The sequence below is a fragment of the Tachypleus tridentatus genome, chromosome 10 (assembly GCF_004210375.1).
Source record: "Tachypleus tridentatus isolate NWPU-2018 chromosome 10, ASM421037v1, whole genome shotgun sequence".
Classification (NCBI taxonomy): Eukaryota; Metazoa; Arthropoda; class Merostomata; order Xiphosura; family Limulidae; genus Tachypleus; species Tachypleus tridentatus.
The window spans coordinates 126,277,446-126,297,099 of NC_134834.1; the positions used below are offsets into that span (position 1 = coordinate 126,277,446).

The following is a 19,654-nucleotide window of genomic DNA, read 5'->3' on the forward strand; positions in this document are numbered from 1 at the left end:
GGTCTTGACTTTGTTAACTTTTCATAAAATATATGTAATTAATCTGCTGTATAGCTTTTATAAAAAATTGTTTACTTTCAGTTTTAGGTCTGTAGTTATGTTTATTGAAAATATTTTTATGCTGAACTTTTAATGTCTTAAACTTACTGAGAACGTTAAATAGTTACACTATCAAGATTTATTTTAAAAGAAGTTATTTCAGAGGATTCTAAAAGTGTAAATGATTTCAGAGCAATATATGAAATTTAGAGGTGTTGAGAGACATGGTTAATATAATGGAGTATTTCTTATACAGATAATGTTGAGAGACATGGTTAATAACATGGAGTATTTCTTATACAAATAATGTTGAGAGACATGGTTAATAACATGGAGTATTTCTTACACAAATAATGTTGAGAGACATGGTTAATAACATGGAGTATTTCTTACACAAATAATGTTGAGAGACATGGTTAATAACATGGAGTATTTCTTACACAAATAATGTTGAGAGACATGGTTAATAACATGGAGTATTTCTTACACAAATAATGTTGAGAGACATGGTCAATAACATGGAGTATTTCTTATACAAATAATGTTAAGAGACATGGTTAATAACATGGAGTACTTCTTATACATAAAAACTGTAATTTCTTGTAGTTTAAATAAAGTTACCTGCTGATGGTAAAAATTAATGGGAAAAGCAAAGATTGTGAAACACTATGATAAAAAGTAATGGGAAAAGTAAAGATTGTGAAACACTGTGATAAAAAGTAATGGGAAAAGTAAAGATTGTGAAACACTATGATAAAAAGTAATGGGAAAAGTAAAGATTGTGAAACACTATGATAAAAAGTAATGGGAAAAGTAAAGATTGTGAAACACTATGATAAAAAGTAATGGGAAAAGTAAAGATTGTGAAACATTATGGTAAAAAGTAATGGGAAAAGTAAAGATTGTGAAACACTGTGATAAAAAGTAATGGGAAAAGTAAAGATTGTGAAACACTGATAAAAAGTAATGGGAAAAGTAAAGATTGTGAAACACTATGATAAAAAGTAATGGGAAAAGTAAAGATTGTGAAACACTATGATAAAAAGTAATGGGAAAAGTAAAGATTGTGAAACACTGTGATAAAAAGTAATGGGAAAAGTAAAGATTGTGAAACACTGTGATAAAAAGTAATGGGAAAAGTAAATATTGTGAAACACTATGATAAAAAGTAATGGGAAAAGATTGTGAAACACTGTGATAAAAAGTAATGGGAAAAGTAAAGATTGTGAAACACTATGATAAAAAGTAATGGGAAAAGTAAAGATTGTGAAAAACTATGATAAAAAGTAATGGGAAAAGTAAAGATTGTGAAACACTATGATAAAAAGTAATGGGAAAAGTAAAGATTGTGAAACACTGTGATAAAAAGTAATGGGAAAAGTAAAGATTCTGAAACACTGATAAAAAGTAATGGGAAAAGTAAAGATTGTGAAACACTATGATAAAAAGTAATGGGAAAAGTAAAGATTGTGAAACACTATGATAAAAAGTAATGGGAAAAGTAAAGATTGTGAAACACTATGATAAAAAGTAATGGGAAAAGTAAAGATTGTGAAACACTGTGATAAAAAGTAATGGGAAAAGTAAAGATTGTGAAACACTGTGATAAAAAGTAATGGGAAAAGTAAAGATTGTGAAACACTATGATAAAAAGTAATGGGAAAAGATTGTGAAACACTGTGATAAAAAGTAATGGGAAAAGTAAAGATTGTGAAACACTATGATAAAAAGTAATGGGAAAAGATTGTGAAACATTATGGTAAAAAGTAATGGGAAAAGTAAAGATTGTGAAACACTGTGATAAAAAGTAATGGGAAAAGTAAAGATTGTGAAACACTGTGATAAAAAGTAATGGGAAAAGTAAAGATTGTGAAACACTATGATAAAAAGTAATGGGAAAAGTAAAGATTGTGAAACACTGTTCAAGTTAAAGAAAGGTAAGATACCAACTTTTTCATGCTGTATTAAGTTTCATAAAAACTTTGATGAAGATTAATTTGTGTCCTATTATTCAAAAGTAAATTTTAGGATACCAGAGCAATAATTAAAAGACATAGTGTCCCGACAGACATCTAGTTTCAAGTGGTTTAAAGGTGACTGTACCTCCGAGAACACTAGATTATTCATCTCCATAGATATGAAACTTACGTGGCAGTGTGTGGCTGTTGACGACTTGAAATCATACAAAAGAGACCAAATAACACAGAACATGAATGAATACAATGGCAAACTGACAGTAACTATTGCAAATCTTCTAAAAGCTATTTTGATGGAGGTCATCTTGTGGAGATAATCAAAATTATAGATGTCCAGAGAGTTTCCAAGTTTCTTCTATATCACTGGTAAACTGGAGAGAAAAAAACAAACACACATATATCAAGTTCCCTAGTTATGTATCAAATACAGATATTACTTGAAAATTATCTTATTTGAAACTTAAATGTTGTAAGCTAATTCATTTGAAACATCACGTTTTGTTCTACAATTTTTTAAAAACAAAACAATACTGTATCTCAAAATGACTGGTACAAGTATTAACACTTTTACTGATAAAGGAATATTTCGACCTTCCTAGGTCATCTTCAGGTTGTCCGTTGTTCTCCACTTTAGTTTTCATAAAAGGTTTAACATCAATACTGCCATTCTGAAATACATTTTTATTTCAAGTGGGTTTCAAGAAACACTAGAATCATACATGAATAATCAGTATTGTATCTTTAAATAAGGTGTATTTAACACTTCTTTCATCAGCTTGTCCTAGTCTTCAGACAACTGCATTAAGAGAACCACACTCAGTACCTCTTTCATTCATGAGGAAACTATAAAGACATCCACTGTTACACACACTGAATACGAGTTTTGTATTATACTACTTGAAGCTATATCTTAAAATAACATACGTGCAACAAAGGAAATTTGGTCCTGAAGTGAAACTAAACAAGTCTAACTGACCCTGAAAGTTTCAGAAACCTATTTCTTCTCTTACTAACCTACTTAACTTGATTTTTCTAGTCTTCTGGTTTTAGAAGAGAGATGTTAGAAATATGATTGATACTGATTATTTTATGAAGAAAACTGACATTAACATAAGCAATATTAACCTCTCAGTAGTGACAGCTAACATTTCCCTAAACTTAAAATGTATTTCTGATAGATGCTCACCTCATCTCACAAAATAGTTTTTATTGATTACTGCTGTCCTCTAACTGTATAAATTTTCAATGCTCACCACTAGCCTTTCATCTTCTCATTCATGTAAATGATTATGTTGCAGTTCTCTACTAACAGGAGCATGACACAACCTCTTACCATATCCGATGTCCTCATTCATCGCTTCAAGAGTAGTTAGAAAACCTGCATCACATATCACTAGAAGTGGGGAGGCTGAATGGAGACTGAAACACATCTGATACAGGTATATTTTTCACTCTTTTTATGACAATGCTGAAAACATAAAGAGTGGAAAATATGAACGAATCCCATAATATGTAGTACCAATACACAGGACATGTAGGAGTCTAGAATCCAGGATGCAACAGACTGTAGTGATAATTGGACTTTATCCAAGACTTTGTGGTAGATGCAATTATACATCAGTTCTGCTGTAGGCAAGGGATCGTTTACGTCTTCATCTTGAACTGGTAGGGAAGATGAGCTTCCGTACCAAAACCTGTCTCCACTTGTGAGCATTTCCACCACAAACTGACATCTAGCAATGAGCTTCACTACCAAAACCTGTCTCCACTTGTGAGCATTTCCACCACAAACTGACATCTAGCAATGAGCTTCACTACCAAAACCTGTCTCCACTTGTGAGCATTTCCACCACAAACTGACATCTAGCAATGAGCTTCACTACCAAAACCTGTCTCCACTTGTGAGCATTTCCACCACAAACTGACATCTAGCAATGAGCTTCACTACCAAAACCTGTCTCCACTTGTGAGCATTTCCACCACAAACTGACATCTAGCAATGAGCTTCACTACCAAAACCTGTCTCCACTTGTGAGCATTTCCACCACAAACTGACATCTAGCAATGAGCTTCAGTACCAAAACCTGTCTCCACTTGTGAGCATTTCCACCACAAACTGACATCTAGCAATGAGCTTCAGTACCAAAACCTGTCTCCACTTGTGAGCATTTCCACCACAAACTGACATCTAGCAATGAGCTTCACTACCAAAACCTGTCTCCACTTGTGAGCATTTCCACCACAAACTGACATCTAGCAATGAGCTTCAGTACCAAAACCTGTCTCCACTTGTGAGCATTTCCACCACAAACTGACATCTAGCAATGAGCTTCAGTACCAAAACCTGTCTCCACTTGTGAGCATTTCCACCACAAACTGACATCTAGCAATGAGCTTCAGTACCAAAACCTGTCTCCACTTGTGAGCATTTCCACCACAAACTGACATCTAGCAATGAGCTTCAGTACCAAAACCTGTCTCCACTTGTGAGCATTTCCACCACAAACTGACATCTAGCAATGAGCTTCACTACCAAAACCTGTCTCCACTTGTGAGCATTTCCACCACAAACTGACATCTAGCAATGAGCTTCAGTACCAAAACCTGTCTCCACTTGTGAGCATTTCCACCACAAACTGACATCTAGCAATGAGCTTCAGTACCAAAACCTGTCTCCACTTGTGAGCATTTCCACCACAAACTGACATCTAGCAATGAGCTTCAGTACCAAAACCTGTCTCCACTTGTGAGCATTTCCACCACAAACTGACATCTAGCAATGAGCTTCACTACCAAAACCTGTCTCCACTTGTGAGCATTTCCACCACAAACTGACATCTAGCAATGAGCTTCACTACCAAAACCTGTCTCCACTTGTGAGCATTTCCACCACAAACTGACATCTAGCAATGAGCTTCAGTACCAAAACCTGTCTCCACTTGTGAGCATTTCCACCACAAACTGACATCTAGCAATGAGCTTCAGTACCAAAACCTGTCTCCACTTGTGAGCATTTCCACCACAAACTGACATCTAGCAATGAGCTTCAGTACCAAAACCTGTCTCCACTTGTGAGCATTTCCACCACAAACTGACATCTAGCAATGAGCTTCACTACCAAAACCTGTCTCCACTTGTGAGCATTTCCACCACAAACTGACATCTAGCAATGAGCTTCACTACCAAAACCTGTCTCCACTTGTGAGCATTTCCACCACAAACTGACATCTAGCAATGAGCTTCAGTACCAAAACCTGTCTCCACTTGTGAGCATTTCCACCACAAACTGACATCTAGCAATGAGCTTCAGTACCAAAACCTGTCTCCACTTGTGAGCATTTCCACCACAAACTGACATCTAGCAATGAGCTTCACTACCAAAACCTGTCTCCACTTGTGAGCATTTCCACCACAAACTGACATCTAGCAATGAGCTTCAGTACCAAAACCTGTCTCCACTTGTGAGCATTTCAACCACAAACTGACATCTAGCAATGAGCTTCAGTACCAAAACCTGTCTCCACTTGTGAGCATTTCCACCACAAACTGACATCTAGCAATGAGCTTCAGTACCAAAACCTGTCTCCACTTGTGAGCATTTCCACCACAAACTGACATCTAGCAATGAGCTTCAGTACCAAAACCTGTCTCCACTTGTGAGCATTTCCACCACAAACTGACATCTAGCAATGAGCTTCACTACCAAAACCTGTCTCCACTTGTGAGCATTTCCACCACAAACTGACATCTAGCAATGAGCTTCACTACCAAAACCTGTCTCCACTTGTGAGCATTTCCACCACAAACTGACATCTAGCAATGAGCTTCACTACCAAAACCTGTCTCCACTTGTGAGCATTTCCACCACAAACTGACATCTAGCAATGAGCTTCACTACCAAAACCTGTCTCCACTTGTGAGCATTTCCACCACAAACTGACATCTAGCAATGAGCTTCACTACCAAAACCTGTCTCCACTTGTGAGCATTTCCACCACAAACTGACATCTAGCAATGAGCTTCAGTACCAAAACCTGTCTCCACTTGTGAGCATTTCCACCACAAACTGACATCTAGCAATGAGCTTCAGTACCAAAACCTGTCTCCACTTGTGAGCATTTCCACTACAAACTGACATCTAGCAATGAGCTTCACTACCAAAACCTGTCTCCACTTGTGAGCATTTCCACCACAAACTGACATCTAGCAATGAGCTTCAGTACCAAAACCTGTCTCCACTTGTGAGCATTTCCACCACAAACTGACATCTAGCAATGAGCTTCACTACCAAAACCTGTCTCCACTTGTGAGCATTTCCACCACAAACTGACATCTAGCAATGAGCTTCACTACCAAAACCTGTCTCCACTTGTGAGCATTTCCACCACAAACTGACATCTAGCAATGAGCTTCAGTACCAAAACCTGTCTCCACTTGTGAGCATTTCCACCACAAACTGACATCTAGCAATGAGCTTCAGTACCAAAACCTGTCTCCACTTGTGAGCATTTCCACCACAAACTGACATCTAGCAATGAGCTTCACTACCAAAACCTGTCTCCACTTGTGAGCATTTCCACCACAAACTGACATCTAGCAATGAGCTTCAGTACCAAAACCTGTCTCCACTTGTGAGCATTTCCACCACAAACTGACATCTAGCAATGAGCTTCACTACCAAAACCTGTCTCCACTTGTGAGCATTTCCACCACAAACTGACATCTAGCAATGAGCTTCACTACCAAAACCTGTCTCCACTTGTGAGCATTTCCACCACAAACTGACATCTAGCAATGAGCTTCACTACCAAAACCTGTCTCCACTTGTGAGCATTTCCACCACAAACTGACATCTAGCAATGAGCTTCAGTACCAAAACCTGTCTCCACTTGTGAGCATTTCCACCACAAACTGACATCTAGCAATGAGCTTCACTACCAAAACCTGTCTCCACTTGTGAGCATTTCCACCACAAACTGACATCTAGCAATGAGCTTCACTACCAAAACCTGTCTCCACTTGTGAGCATTTCCACCACAAACTGACATCTAGCAATGAGCTTCACTACCAAAACCTGTCTCCACTTGTGAGCATTTCCACCACAAACTGACATCTAGCAATGAGCTTCACTACCAAAACCTGTCTCCACTTGTGAGCATTTCCACCACAAACTGACATCTAGCAATGAGCTTCAGTACCAAAACCTGTCTCCACTTGTGAGCATTTCCACCACAAACTGACATCTAGCAATGAGCTTCAGTACCAAAACCTGTCTCCACTTGTGAGCATTTCCACCACAAACTGACATCTAGCAATGAGCTTCACTACCAAAACCTGTCTCCACTTGTGAGCATTTCCACCACAAACTGACATCTAGCAATTGACAGGAAAGACCTGGTGGGATGACATCTCCAGTCCACAAACTGGTGGGTGTTTTTTTATCCAGTCCATGGTAGGAGGAAGGATACTGGCCATAACACTTGAGGATTTATGTAGGTGGATCATTTCCAACCAACACCTAAACCTCTAGGTGAACTAATTACCGTATGATAGACAGGAGGTATATCTCAGCCTCAGGGGCAAACAGCAATATGTACAAATTGTATATACATATATGAAGTTGTTGTTTTCTTTGTGTGTGTGAAGTTATTACAAAAATATCTTTCATCACACAAGGGGTAAAGAGAAATGAATTTCTGAACACTCCCAATTGCATTTAATTTGAAATTTTCAATTTCAAATGAAATGTAAAAATCAAATTACTATTATGATTTTCTAGACATGACAGAGTACTTTAACCAAAAGCTGGTGGTATCTGAAATTGTACATCAGGTTAATGTTAGGAATATTACTGTCAACATATTATTCTAATAATGACTGGGCCATCTCCAACCAACACAAGACCCACTGGAAATGCATCCAGAGGATGATAGGAAGGAGGAATGCTACCATGGTAAAAAGCAATCTGCCAGATAGATAGATAGATATTTGGTCTTGTGCTACAACCAAAACCTGGTAGCTTCTGGAATTGTACATCAGCTTCATAGCCATAAATGCTGCATGTCATTGACACCAACAAATTTTCACCAACCTACTTCCAACTGAATGGTATGATGCATCACTCAGGAAGACAGGCATTCATGGTCCACCACCCTTACAGCTAGGAATGGGTAAGTGGCAAAGACTTCCCTACTCCACTCAAAGAAAGGAAAAAAAATGTGTTGGAAAGTCTGGAAGACTGACTCATCAGAAACAGTGCAACAGGTGATTGTGAAAACCAATACTATGTAGCAATGACACGTCATGCGGGCCCGACGTTGTCAGGTCCGACAACTATCTAACATGTTCACTGATCATACAGTGCAGCAGAGATGGACAGCAATTCCTGTCTGCTTTTCTCTTGTGTGTCCATGAGTGTATGTTCTATGACAAACATACTCATAAAACACAAAATCACTGGAAGGCACTATTAGTGGTCCTATGGAAAAAACCCATTTCTATGGTGTGCATAACTGAATACTGTGATGTAATTGTTTTGTAACAACTAATAATTGAGTGGAGACGCACAACCAACACCCAGCAGCATCTGGAACTATACATCAGACCTAGGAAGAAGTGCGATAAGGTGACTGACATTGAGCATGGTCCCAGGTACAGTGTGGATCAAAAAAAAAGTATACTTGTTTAAACACCACTCACCACAGAGTGGGATCTACAATACACTAGCAAAAAGATCCCTAGGAAGATTAAATAGAATGTGATTAAATGAAAATATTGCCTAAAGGTACTTTGTGGGTTTTACAGTATAACTAGATTTCATTGTATGGGCCTCTATCCATATATTATATTACTAGATGTCAGACCAATGTTGACAGTAATTCATTTGATATGCTAATTGTGCTTCCATAAAATTTCCAATAATCACTATCTCAATAACAAATTAAAGAGAATTAAAAAAATGTCAGTTGAATAGTGTCTGAAATCAATGGTTCCAATATTCATTCTCTGGTCCCAGTTACTTCATGACCATTGGGTGGTGATAACTAATACTAGAAAATTTAAATGAAGTTCATGTTGAAATTTGAAACTCCACTTTTATTATTCTGTTGAGTAAAATGGATGTCTTGATTAAGATTTAATTGTTTAAGATCATACTACCTGTATACCTAAAATGGTTGTCAAAATATTTTTAACAACAGCAAGTAAAAAGTCCAGAAAGTAAAGAGGATTATTTTATAAAAAAGTTTGGGAATTTTGTGACCCTGTCTCCTTATTCATGTGCAGTTGATCCCTAAAAAAACACAACACAGAAATATAGTATTAATCCTAATACAATTATAATATTATAAGTTTCTAACATCAAAAAGTAGGTTGGAATATGGAGATTTAACTTTAACTCTCAATGCTAGTAATAATAATGTTACTAATTACAAGCATTCTAAATATAACTACAGCAGATTTGTGCATAAAATGATGGCATTAGAATTCTGTTATTGATTTGTCTTTCATAACTTTTAGGATTTAACTGCAATGATTACTGGTAAGCTAAAATTATTTTAACTAGCAGTAATTTGTAGTGCTAATATTATTTGTACAAACATTAATATAAGTAATATTGTATTTAATCTGAAATTGTGTAATCTAGTATCTAAGTTATCGGGCTTGAACTCTACAGTGTTAGCTATTTTTAAAAATAAATAAAAAGTTCATTTCGGAACACTATTATTAAAGAACCTTTTGGTTATCTATTGACAGTACTGTTGATTTCCAAACTTCCTCAACTGTAAACCCAGGAAATGAGGGAATTACCCAGAATTGCATTCACTGTATATTGTTGTATTAATCTAAATATTATTGAAGCCAGAAGTAATACAATTTTATATTTCAAATTCATTTACGATTCGGCAGCTCCCCGGGTCAAACTCAAAGCACAATCCACCATATTTTAAACAGTGAAATAACAAAAGATACTTCAAACTATTTTAACTTATTTGCAATAACTCAATCAATTTACTGTTATTCTATAAAACGTTTGGAGAAATTGAAGATAATCTAATTTATTAACTCACTTACCATTCCCTTTTCATTATAATTATAAAACGTTAAATAGCGAAAAAACCCAAGCCTAACTGTCGCTAAGTTTACACTTTTCAGACTGCAAGTGCAACAAAACCGAAAAAAAAAAATTAATAATATCAAGTATAAATCAGAAATACAATTTGTTGAAGTTTGACATCAATTTTTCTACATTGACAACCTTAGTTCTATTGGAATGAAACAAATTTATAAGAAAAAAAACAACTTATTACGTTATTTCCACGTATTCATTTCTTAATAGATATTTCAATTTGTCGCAATGACGACCACAATAATGTTAACTATTCTAGAAATTGGAAGTTTATAAAAGCATAGGAAAAGAATTTTGTGATTATCACCTGAGTTCAAAGGTATAATCAGCATAAAAATGAAAATCATTAAAACATTCGTTTTAGCCTAAATGAATTTAGATACTCTTGTGATAATTTATCAAAACTCAGTGTTCAAGTTCTTGTACATATATTTTACCTTTAAGTAAACCACACAGCATAATTTTATTGTTTATTTGCTCGTTCGTTGCATTTCATGCAAAGCTACTCGAGAGCTCTCTATCATGATACATTAGCTGCACGTAATTTAGAAGTGATAGACTGGAGAGAAAGCTAACTATAAAGTTACACTTTACCAACGAAGAATGGAATTAACCGTGGTTTAAAGGCTTCATGACTGAAATGAGTAACATAAGGAGGATACCAGAGCAGCGATGTTTGTGTGAGTAGAAATGACCTTTTAGCAAGTGTAAATTACTATGTATTGTAATTCTATTTGGATTTGTGGAAAGATTGATATTAATACTTTTTCTTGGTGTGTGTGTGTATGTGCGAGTGAGTGAGTCCAAATATTTCTGGCCTGGCATGGCCTAGCGCGTTAAGGCGTGCGCTTCGTAATCTGAGGATCGCGGGTTCGCGCCCGAGTCGCGCCAAACATGCTCGCCCTCCCAGCCATGGGGGCGTTATAATGTTACGGTCAATCCCACTTTTCGTTGGTAAAAGAGTAGCCCGAGAGTTGGCGGTGGGTGGTGATGACTAGCTGCCTTCCCTCTAGTCTTACACTGCTAAATTAGGGACGGCTAGCACAGATAGCCCTCGAGTAGCTTTGTGCGAAATTCCCAAACAAACAAACAAACAAACCAAATATTTCTGATTAGGGTCCCAAAGGATTAGTACTGTCCTAGTCTAGCTGTTGAGTGTAAAAGTAAGCGTGCCAAAAATCAGCCGCAGAACAAGAGATGGAAACGAATACTAAAACAGTTATAACTCTGGAAAAACCCGACTTATAGAACAAAGCATAGAATGGTATTAGTAAGCTGTCGCACAAGTTAAGTTAATAATACATTAGATATTTCAGCTAATGGGTTGTGGCTTATAATTCTAAGCTACCTCAATCCAGTATAATGTGCCCACTGATATTCAGCAGATAAGTTTAAAAATATTCACAAAACATAGTTACCGAAAATATTGTGCACAGAATAAGTTCAAACATTGGACAACAAATGTAAAACAAGTGCACAAAGTGAAGATATATTGTAATTTATCACGGAAGAGTTTCTACTTTGTTATGTTACGACTTACGACTTCAAATAGCCTGAAATTTTAATTTGGAAATTAATTAAATATCATAAATTGGATACATATCAACATTCAATTAACTTCCAAATTAAATGTTCTAAACACAAATATATTTCAATATACAAACAACAATACCATTTATAATGATTTTTATTATGAATGATGGCTTATATACAAAAGTTTTACAAACTTACAAACAATACCGAGTTTTATATCTGGTTTGGAACTTAATCTTTTATCAACGGTTCACAATAAGCGAATAAGTTCTATATTGATAAAGAGGCACACTTCACGTAACGGGAAATCTAGCTAGTTCTATTCTTGGCTACCCTCATGCGGTTTAGATGCTGACTTTCACAGAGAAAAATATCTACTGCCTTCGTAGAAATACTAACGTCTGTAGTTAATTCTACTAAATTGAACGGTTTATAATATTCTTTTATCACAATTACAGTTTCCGAGGTTTATGGTATACTAACTGTAGCAAACTAACAATATGGCTTCCTTTTATAATCGTTAGGCGAAGCTCTCAAAAATTCAATTAGCAATAATACTGACAATCTCCAGTATCAGGCTGTTGCGTGTGTGCGTGTGTTTTTTTTTTCTTATAGCAAAGCCACATCGGACTATCTGTTGAGTTCACCGAGGGGAATCGAACCCCTGATTTTAGCATTGTAAATCCGTAGACTTAATGCTGTAGTAGTGAGAGATGAGGCTGTTGCATATGAAACGTCGGGTTTTTAAAGGAAAATGTGAAACAAGTACATCTTTTTGTTGTTTAATATATTTAATCAAAATAAATTCCTTTAGACCTAATACACTTCTGCTAATGAGTTATAAGTTTATAAATGCCATATTTAAAGAATTAGACATCCTTTGATGCAATAAAGTCTTCAAAAGCATTTTCAATTGACCTTTAGTTTGTAAACATTTTTTTTCTTTAAAAATGTCCAAATGCTAAAAAGTAATAACCCGTAGAGGAAATATTATTTGTTTTGAATTTCGCGCAAAGATACACGAGAGCTATCTGCGCTAGCCGTTCCTAAGTTAGTAGTGTAAGACTAGATGAAAGCAGCTAGTCATCACCACCCACCGCCAACTCTTGGGCTACTCTTCTACCAACGAATAGTGGAATTGACTGTCCCATTATAACACTTCAACAGCTGAAATAGCGAGCATGTTTGATGTGACGGGGGTTTGAACCTACGACCTTAAGATTACGGCCTTAATCATCTGGCCATGCCAGGCCGTTGGGAAAGATGTAATTAATATGATGGATGAGATAAAGTTACATGCTGAAGTTCGTTTAGTTTTGGGCAGTAACACGTGAGACATGAGGTCGAGCATTGTCATGAAGCAGTATTGGTCTACTGCGATTGAATATTGATGGATGTTTTGTGACGAGTTAACAAGAATATTTCTCTGCTGTGACTGTTTCTTCTGGGTTTAGGTATGAATAATGGTCCATACCTGATAATGACCACTAAATACTAATCATATGTTTTTTAAGGTGAAGAGCTGGCTTTGGCATATATTTGTGCTTCTTAATAGTTAAGCCATTGTCTGGATCATCGTAGATTGTCGAAAACTATCCATTTTTCATCACAGTAAAACTGGTTGTCTTTGTTGCGACTAGTAGTGAGAAATAAATTTCAACTTGTCCTGTTTGATGGATTTCAATCATTTTGTGAGGTACCCATTTATCAAGATTTTCACCTTACCAATTGCCTCAAGATCTTGAGAAAGTGTTGAATAATGAACGTTAAGTTTTCTGTAAGTTCCGTCATGTGTATGTAATTCAACTAAGGCCTTCAATTCTTCCTTATTAATGGCTTCCTTAGGGTGGCCCTGAGACTCATTTTCAAGGCTTGTGACACCAGAGTGAAATCTTCTAAACTAATACGGTGCTGTGTATTCATTAACTGTGACAACACTAAAAGTATGATTGATATTATGAGTTTCTGTCGCCGCATTGTGAGCGAACTTGAACTCGTACAAGAAAATGATACGAATATAAATTTTGTCCATGGTAACAAAAATAAATATATCAATAAATATTATTTAGTTTCTGAAATAAGAAAAATAAAGTGAACTTGAAATGAACCAGATAACATATTACATATTCAGACAAATTTACGATAATGTTTCTCTTTCAGCCACTAGAAATCGAGTTTCAAATTTGCACATGAAAATCCGACATTTCATATGCAACAGTATATATGAAAATAATTAGCAATACTAAATTATTAAATAAGATTTTATCATTTGTGTAAAATTTGTATTAATTTTAACAAGTTAGGTGGCGATACAAGAATTGTTTTGGTACTAAAGTGTTGGAGACATATAAGCGTGTGAGGTATTGACACTTATATCTAAATAAAACTAGTAAAACTAAAAATTAATAGTTTTAAAAGTGACTAAACGAGCAAGCTAGATACTTGAGAAAAGATAAGCAATTAGATTTATTGGTAAAGAACTAAAAAAGTTAAAATCTATCTCGCATTATTCTCTGTTCATTAATATCGCAAAATCTTGAATTGGAGATAGCGTAGTCTGTTAGCAGCGTTGGACAAGTTAAAGTGAAAGGTTTAATTGAAACTTAGCAGTTATTAATTATTAAAAGTAGTGTATTATGTAATAAGACTAAACTACCTTGCTTAATAATTGTATTAAATTTTGGAAGTTTACAACTTAAATTTAATGATTTATGTTCATTACGCTACTATACAAATACAATTTACAATTGGTGTTGAAATTATATTTTTAAATATTAAATTTTGTTAACATCAACAACCACTGTTATCCCACCTATAGTTGATTAGAAATTGAATACTTTGCTGTTTTTGTTCCACAGATTAAGATATAATTATTTTAAAATAATTTCCACGTATCCTTTGTATTAGATAATTATTTGTTTACATGAAACTTTATTAAAAGTAAATTGTTTTATTATCCATTTTACTTATTCTTTTCTGATTGAAGTTAAAACGTGGAATGATAGAATATTCATTTAGATGTCAATGATAAATTTTCAATCACACTGTTGGTGGATATCTGAATATTGTGTCATAATTACTACTTAAATTAGTAATTCTATTATTTGCCATTTATAATGCTGTGTGTAAAGAACTGACAAAAAGAAATGAGAGAAATTGCATGTTTTTGACATAAAATACGTAATTAGATCAGGGTATTTCATTTGTATAAGGTGGAGAACAGTTTGTTGATTAAGTAAGGTTAAGGTTCTGAATGTTTTATTAAAGTAGCCTCTTTAATTACTTTGGTGCTTCTACAGTATGAATCCTTGTTTAGTGTTGTCTTGTAAATAGTTTTTATTATTAACTTTTGATGAAAGCAAAAAACTTGGATAGGTTAGAAGTAAAATAAACTTAAAAATGACTAGATAATTTAACATATTATTTTTGCTTAGAAGAGCAAACTGGTTTATTAGTCAGGTACTGTTGCTGCTAGCACTATTTTTACTCATAATCAATATAAAATGAGGTTTAAATAACTTATGAGATGTAATCTGAGGAGCTTGAAGTTCTTGTGTCTAAATATATTTTCAAGCAATATTTTCAAAAACGTATCCTAATTCCATTGTATATTTTGATAATGTTTATTTGCATTACATGATATTTTAAAGAATCCCAGATACTCTAATTACTACAACAAATGACTCGAGACACAGATATAAGGCTTGTTGCTTATTGTAGATGTGTAGAACATCACATTCCTTGGCGTCACTTTCGACACAAAACTAACATGGAAAAAACACATAAACAATATACACTCATCAATAAGAAAAAGGATTTCATATCTAAAGACTATAACTGGTAAACAATCAAAATGCACCGAACACCATTATACAAATATACAAGGCTTACATCCGTCCACTAATAGAGTACGGATGTCAAGTAACATACAACATGTCAAACAACACACTCCAAAAAATCCAAGTGCAACAAAACAAAATATTAAAATCCGCATTCAGTTTACCATCTTTTACACCAACAAATTATCTACACCAAATTAGTAATTTACCAACTATAAGAGATAGAATAACAGAACTTTCTATGAAATATTATCGAAAAGCAGAAAACAGAAACAAACTAACGGCATCACTACACAAATTATCAAGTGCACCAACAAAATACATATCACCATACAACATATTTCAAGAATCACAATCCACTCAACAAAGAGTCTAAATACATAAAACTATGTTATTAACATGAATTCCTTTTTTTTCAGGTACAGGGCACCACGACAGGCAAAACTTTCAGCCTGTCGTGTGAAAGTGGGTTTTCTCGGGTACTCCGTTTCCCCACATCAAAATCTTCAGGCATTGGATTTCTAGATCCCAGCCCAGGCAACCTTTTGCCAGACCCAGAATCGGGCCGTTTGATTTGATCTGAACTTGAGTGAATTACATTCATGTTCACATCTACCCAACTTTTCTTTTGAGACAGGTCCGACCTTTCCTTCTTTCCACTGCTACCTTTGCCTCCACCCAAAGACCATTTAGTGAGACATTCCCCACCCAAAAGTCAAGAATAATAACGATAATTAATTTATTAAAATAATAATAAAAAAAACCCACCACTTAATCCTAATAACAATCCACGAAGGGGACGAAGAGGAACTACAAAGTTCCTGAACACCCCAGTTGGAGAGAGAACTCTTGGATTCTCTCTCTCTAAACTGAACCCCTGCCACGTTAGTTTAGTTTAGTTTAGTAGATGTTTTAAGTTGTGTGATTAAGCTTTATGTGATCTTGAGACATCCTTCAATAATTATCTTAAGTTCTGTTTTTATCTTTCTTAGGACTGCTGCTGTCATAATTAAACTTTCAAGATGATGGAACTTAATCTCAACCGTGTTGACTACTTGCAGGTAATATGGCTAAATGATATATTATTTTGTACTAAGAGAAACTTATCAACAGAGAAAGTTTATACAAGAAACATTTTTTTCATATAAATACTATTTGTCTACAAAAATGAATGGTAATATTGTGAAGTTTTATAATATGTAGTATTATATAGCATTATATATTATTATATAGTATTATTTATTTATTTGCCAATTTAAATAATTTTAAAACTTTATTAGAAATTTTTAACTGTTTTATATTTCTTTAAAATATATAAACAAGTTCTATATTTTTTGTTGTTCCTTAATGAAACATTTACCGTTGTGGGCCAGACATGCGCATGTACGGATTTAAATGTAATGAATGGAATGTGCTTATTAACTTGCACCTGTTCAGATGAAATGTCAGTTCTGTGTATTTAAATGTAGTACTTTCACAAGTGTCAATACCTTTACAGTGTTACATGCAAAATTTAATAACAACAAACTTTTATATAAATGTATCTCAAGAAATTTTGTATAAAAATGTAGTTTGCAGTTAACATATTTATGTTACATAAGTTTTAACTTCTTAGTTTCTAAACAAAATAAGGAAAAGATTTGTAATCTTTATGTCATGTGCCTGAGCTCTGATTTTTTTCCTTCTGAATTATTTAACTTCTAAAATGGCCTGCTGTACTTTCACACAAACAATGAACAAGTGCCAGTTAAAAGTTCAGACTTTGACCTTTTGAGTTGACTGATTGTTTGAGAACCAAGTGGGGTGTGGCTGTGGATACCAACACCATAGACTGGCAGAGATAAACAGCTCATTTGGTTTGTATATTCTTCTATTGGTGATGAATACTTCCATCATTTTAATGTTGCCTCTTGTCAAGTTCATCATCTCGTGGCTTCCATAGTTCCAATAAGGGAGCAGGGGGTGCAGAAAGCTTGTGGTATGCATTAATAAAGAATTTGCATATAGAGGGCAGCACAAAACAGGAAAAGCTAATCTTTTGAGTGGAGGAGAGTACCTATCAGAAGTACATTTTGAGTATGGGAAAACCATGCCTTCTTTTCATTTCAACTTCATCACATACATACACCCACAAAAAATCCCTAGTGGATGACACTGTCAGTATTCTCAGAAAGGAGCTAACCCTTTTAATTTAACTACACCAGTTCATACACTGTTGTTTCAGTGGGTGCTTACAGCTGTCTTTTCTGAGAAGAGGTGAGTTTTGAAATTAATATTTTCATTACCTGAAATTATATTTCACATCTATACTAGTCTCTTCACAGTACCATTCACCATTTCTCCCTTCTTCTAGTATGTGTCTGCCTTGTTGAGAATCAGCATTTGCTACACAAAGTGTTCATGGGTAGTGATAGGTGTAAAGGATGTGTTGTCCTCCTATTGGTGGAGAGGTATAATGCATCATAAAATTAATGCTGTATGTGTTACTTTGTTTAGGGGTGGGTGTTTCCGTCAAAGGCTTGGCATGCGCACAGAAACATTTTTGTTTATAGCTGTTAATAATATCGGATGTGTGGGAACCACATGTTATAAAAAAACAAAAACTTCTGACTTGCATGTAGTTTTACTGTTTGCAGAACCTTACAAGGTTTACGTTGTTATTAGAAAGAATATTTAGTTGATATTGTATTACTTTACAACACTGAACTAAATGTTTGTGTATATGAAATAAACTTGGTGTATGTAATTTAGGTAGGTGTAACATCACCAAGAACAATGAAACTATTACCAGCAGGTGAAAAAAAAGGTTGTCAGAAGGTAAGAATTTAGTTATAAAACTGAAGACAGTTTTATTATGATGTGATTGTTCAGGTACAGACATATTATATATATATACAGTCTTATTATGATGTGATTGTTCAGGCACAGACATATTATATATACAGTTTTATTATGATGTGATTGTTCAGGTACAGACATATTATATATACAGTTTTATTATGATGTGATTGTTCAGGTACAGACATATTATATATATATATAGTCTTATTATGATGTGATTGTTCAGGCACAGACAGATTATATATATATACAGTCTTATTATGATGTGATTGTTCAGGCACAGACAGATTATATATATATATATATATACAGTTTTATTATGATGTGATTGTTCAGGTACAGACATATTATATATATATACAGTCTTATTATGATGTGATTGTTCAGGAACAGACAGATTATATATATATATACAGTCTTATTATGATGTGATTGTTCAGGTACAGACATTATATATATATACAGTCTTATTATGATGTGATTGTTCAGGCACAGAGAGATTATATATATATACAGTCTTATTATGATGTGATTGTTCAGGCACAGACAGATTATATATGTATACAGTCTTATTATGATGTGATTGTTCAGGCACAGACAGATTATATATGTATACAGTCTTATTATGATGTGATTGTTCAGGCACAGACAGATTATATATATATATATATATATATACAGTTTTATTATGATGTGATTGTTCAGGCACAGACAGATTATATATGTATACAGTCTTATTATGATGTGATTGTTCAGGCACAGACAGATTATATATATATATATATATATACAGTTTTATTATGATGTGATTGTTCAGGCACAGACAGATTATATATATACAGTTTTATTATGATGTGATTGTTCAGGCACAGACATATTATATATACAGTCTTATCATGATGTGATTGTTCAGGCACAGACAGATTATATATATATACAGTCTTATTATGATGTGATTGTTCAGGCACAGACAGATTATATATATACAGTCTTATCATGATGTGATTGTTCAGGCACAGACAGATTATATATATATACAGTCTTATTATGATGTGATTGTTCAGGCACAGACAGATTATATATATACAGTCTTATCATGATGTGATTGTTCAGGCACAGACAGATTATATATATATACAGTCTTATTATGATGTGATTGTTCAGGCACGGACAGATTATATATATATACAGTCTTATTATGATGTGATTGTTCAGAAACGGACAGATTATATATATACAGTCTTATTATGATGTGATTGTTCAGGTACAGACATATTATATATATACAGTCTTACCAT

At 34.4% G+C, this 19,654-nt stretch overlaps 2 protein-coding genes across 8 annotated transcripts in view; one reads left to right on the forward strand and one right to left on the reverse strand.

Moving 5' to 3' along the window:
• The window catches only part of LOC143228484 (acyltransferase PGAP2-like), a 70,960-nt gene extending 60,786 nt beyond the window's left edge, over positions 1-10,174 (reverse strand). Inside the window, 3 exon segments of the mRNA XM_076459736.1 lie at positions 2,188-2,386; positions 2,607-2,683; positions 10,089-10,174. Coding sequence (XP_076315851.1) covers positions 2,188-2,319 — 132 coding nt within the window. The 5' untranslated portion in view covers positions 2,320-2,386; positions 2,607-2,683; positions 10,089-10,174.
• Positions 10,175-13,961: 3,787 nt separating this feature from the next.
• LOC143230259 (BBSome complex member BBS7-like) overlaps positions 13,962-19,654 on the forward strand; it is a 69,097-nt gene continuing 63,404 nt past the window's right edge. For 2 of the 7 annotated variants that reach the window (XM_076463493.1, XM_076463494.1), the window contains exons 1-3: positions 13,962-14,036; positions 16,508-16,576; positions 18,267-18,332. In XM_076463493.1, the coding sequence (XP_076319608.1) occupies positions 16,538-16,576; positions 18,267-18,332 (105 nt within the window). In that variant the 5' untranslated portion in view covers positions 13,962-14,036; positions 16,508-16,537. Of the gene's footprint in view, positions 14,267-16,507; positions 16,577-18,266; positions 18,333-19,654 lie in introns of all 7 variants that reach the window. The other 5 variants (XM_076463487.1, XM_076463490.1, XM_076463491.1 and 2 more) reach the window with 4 other exon arrangements.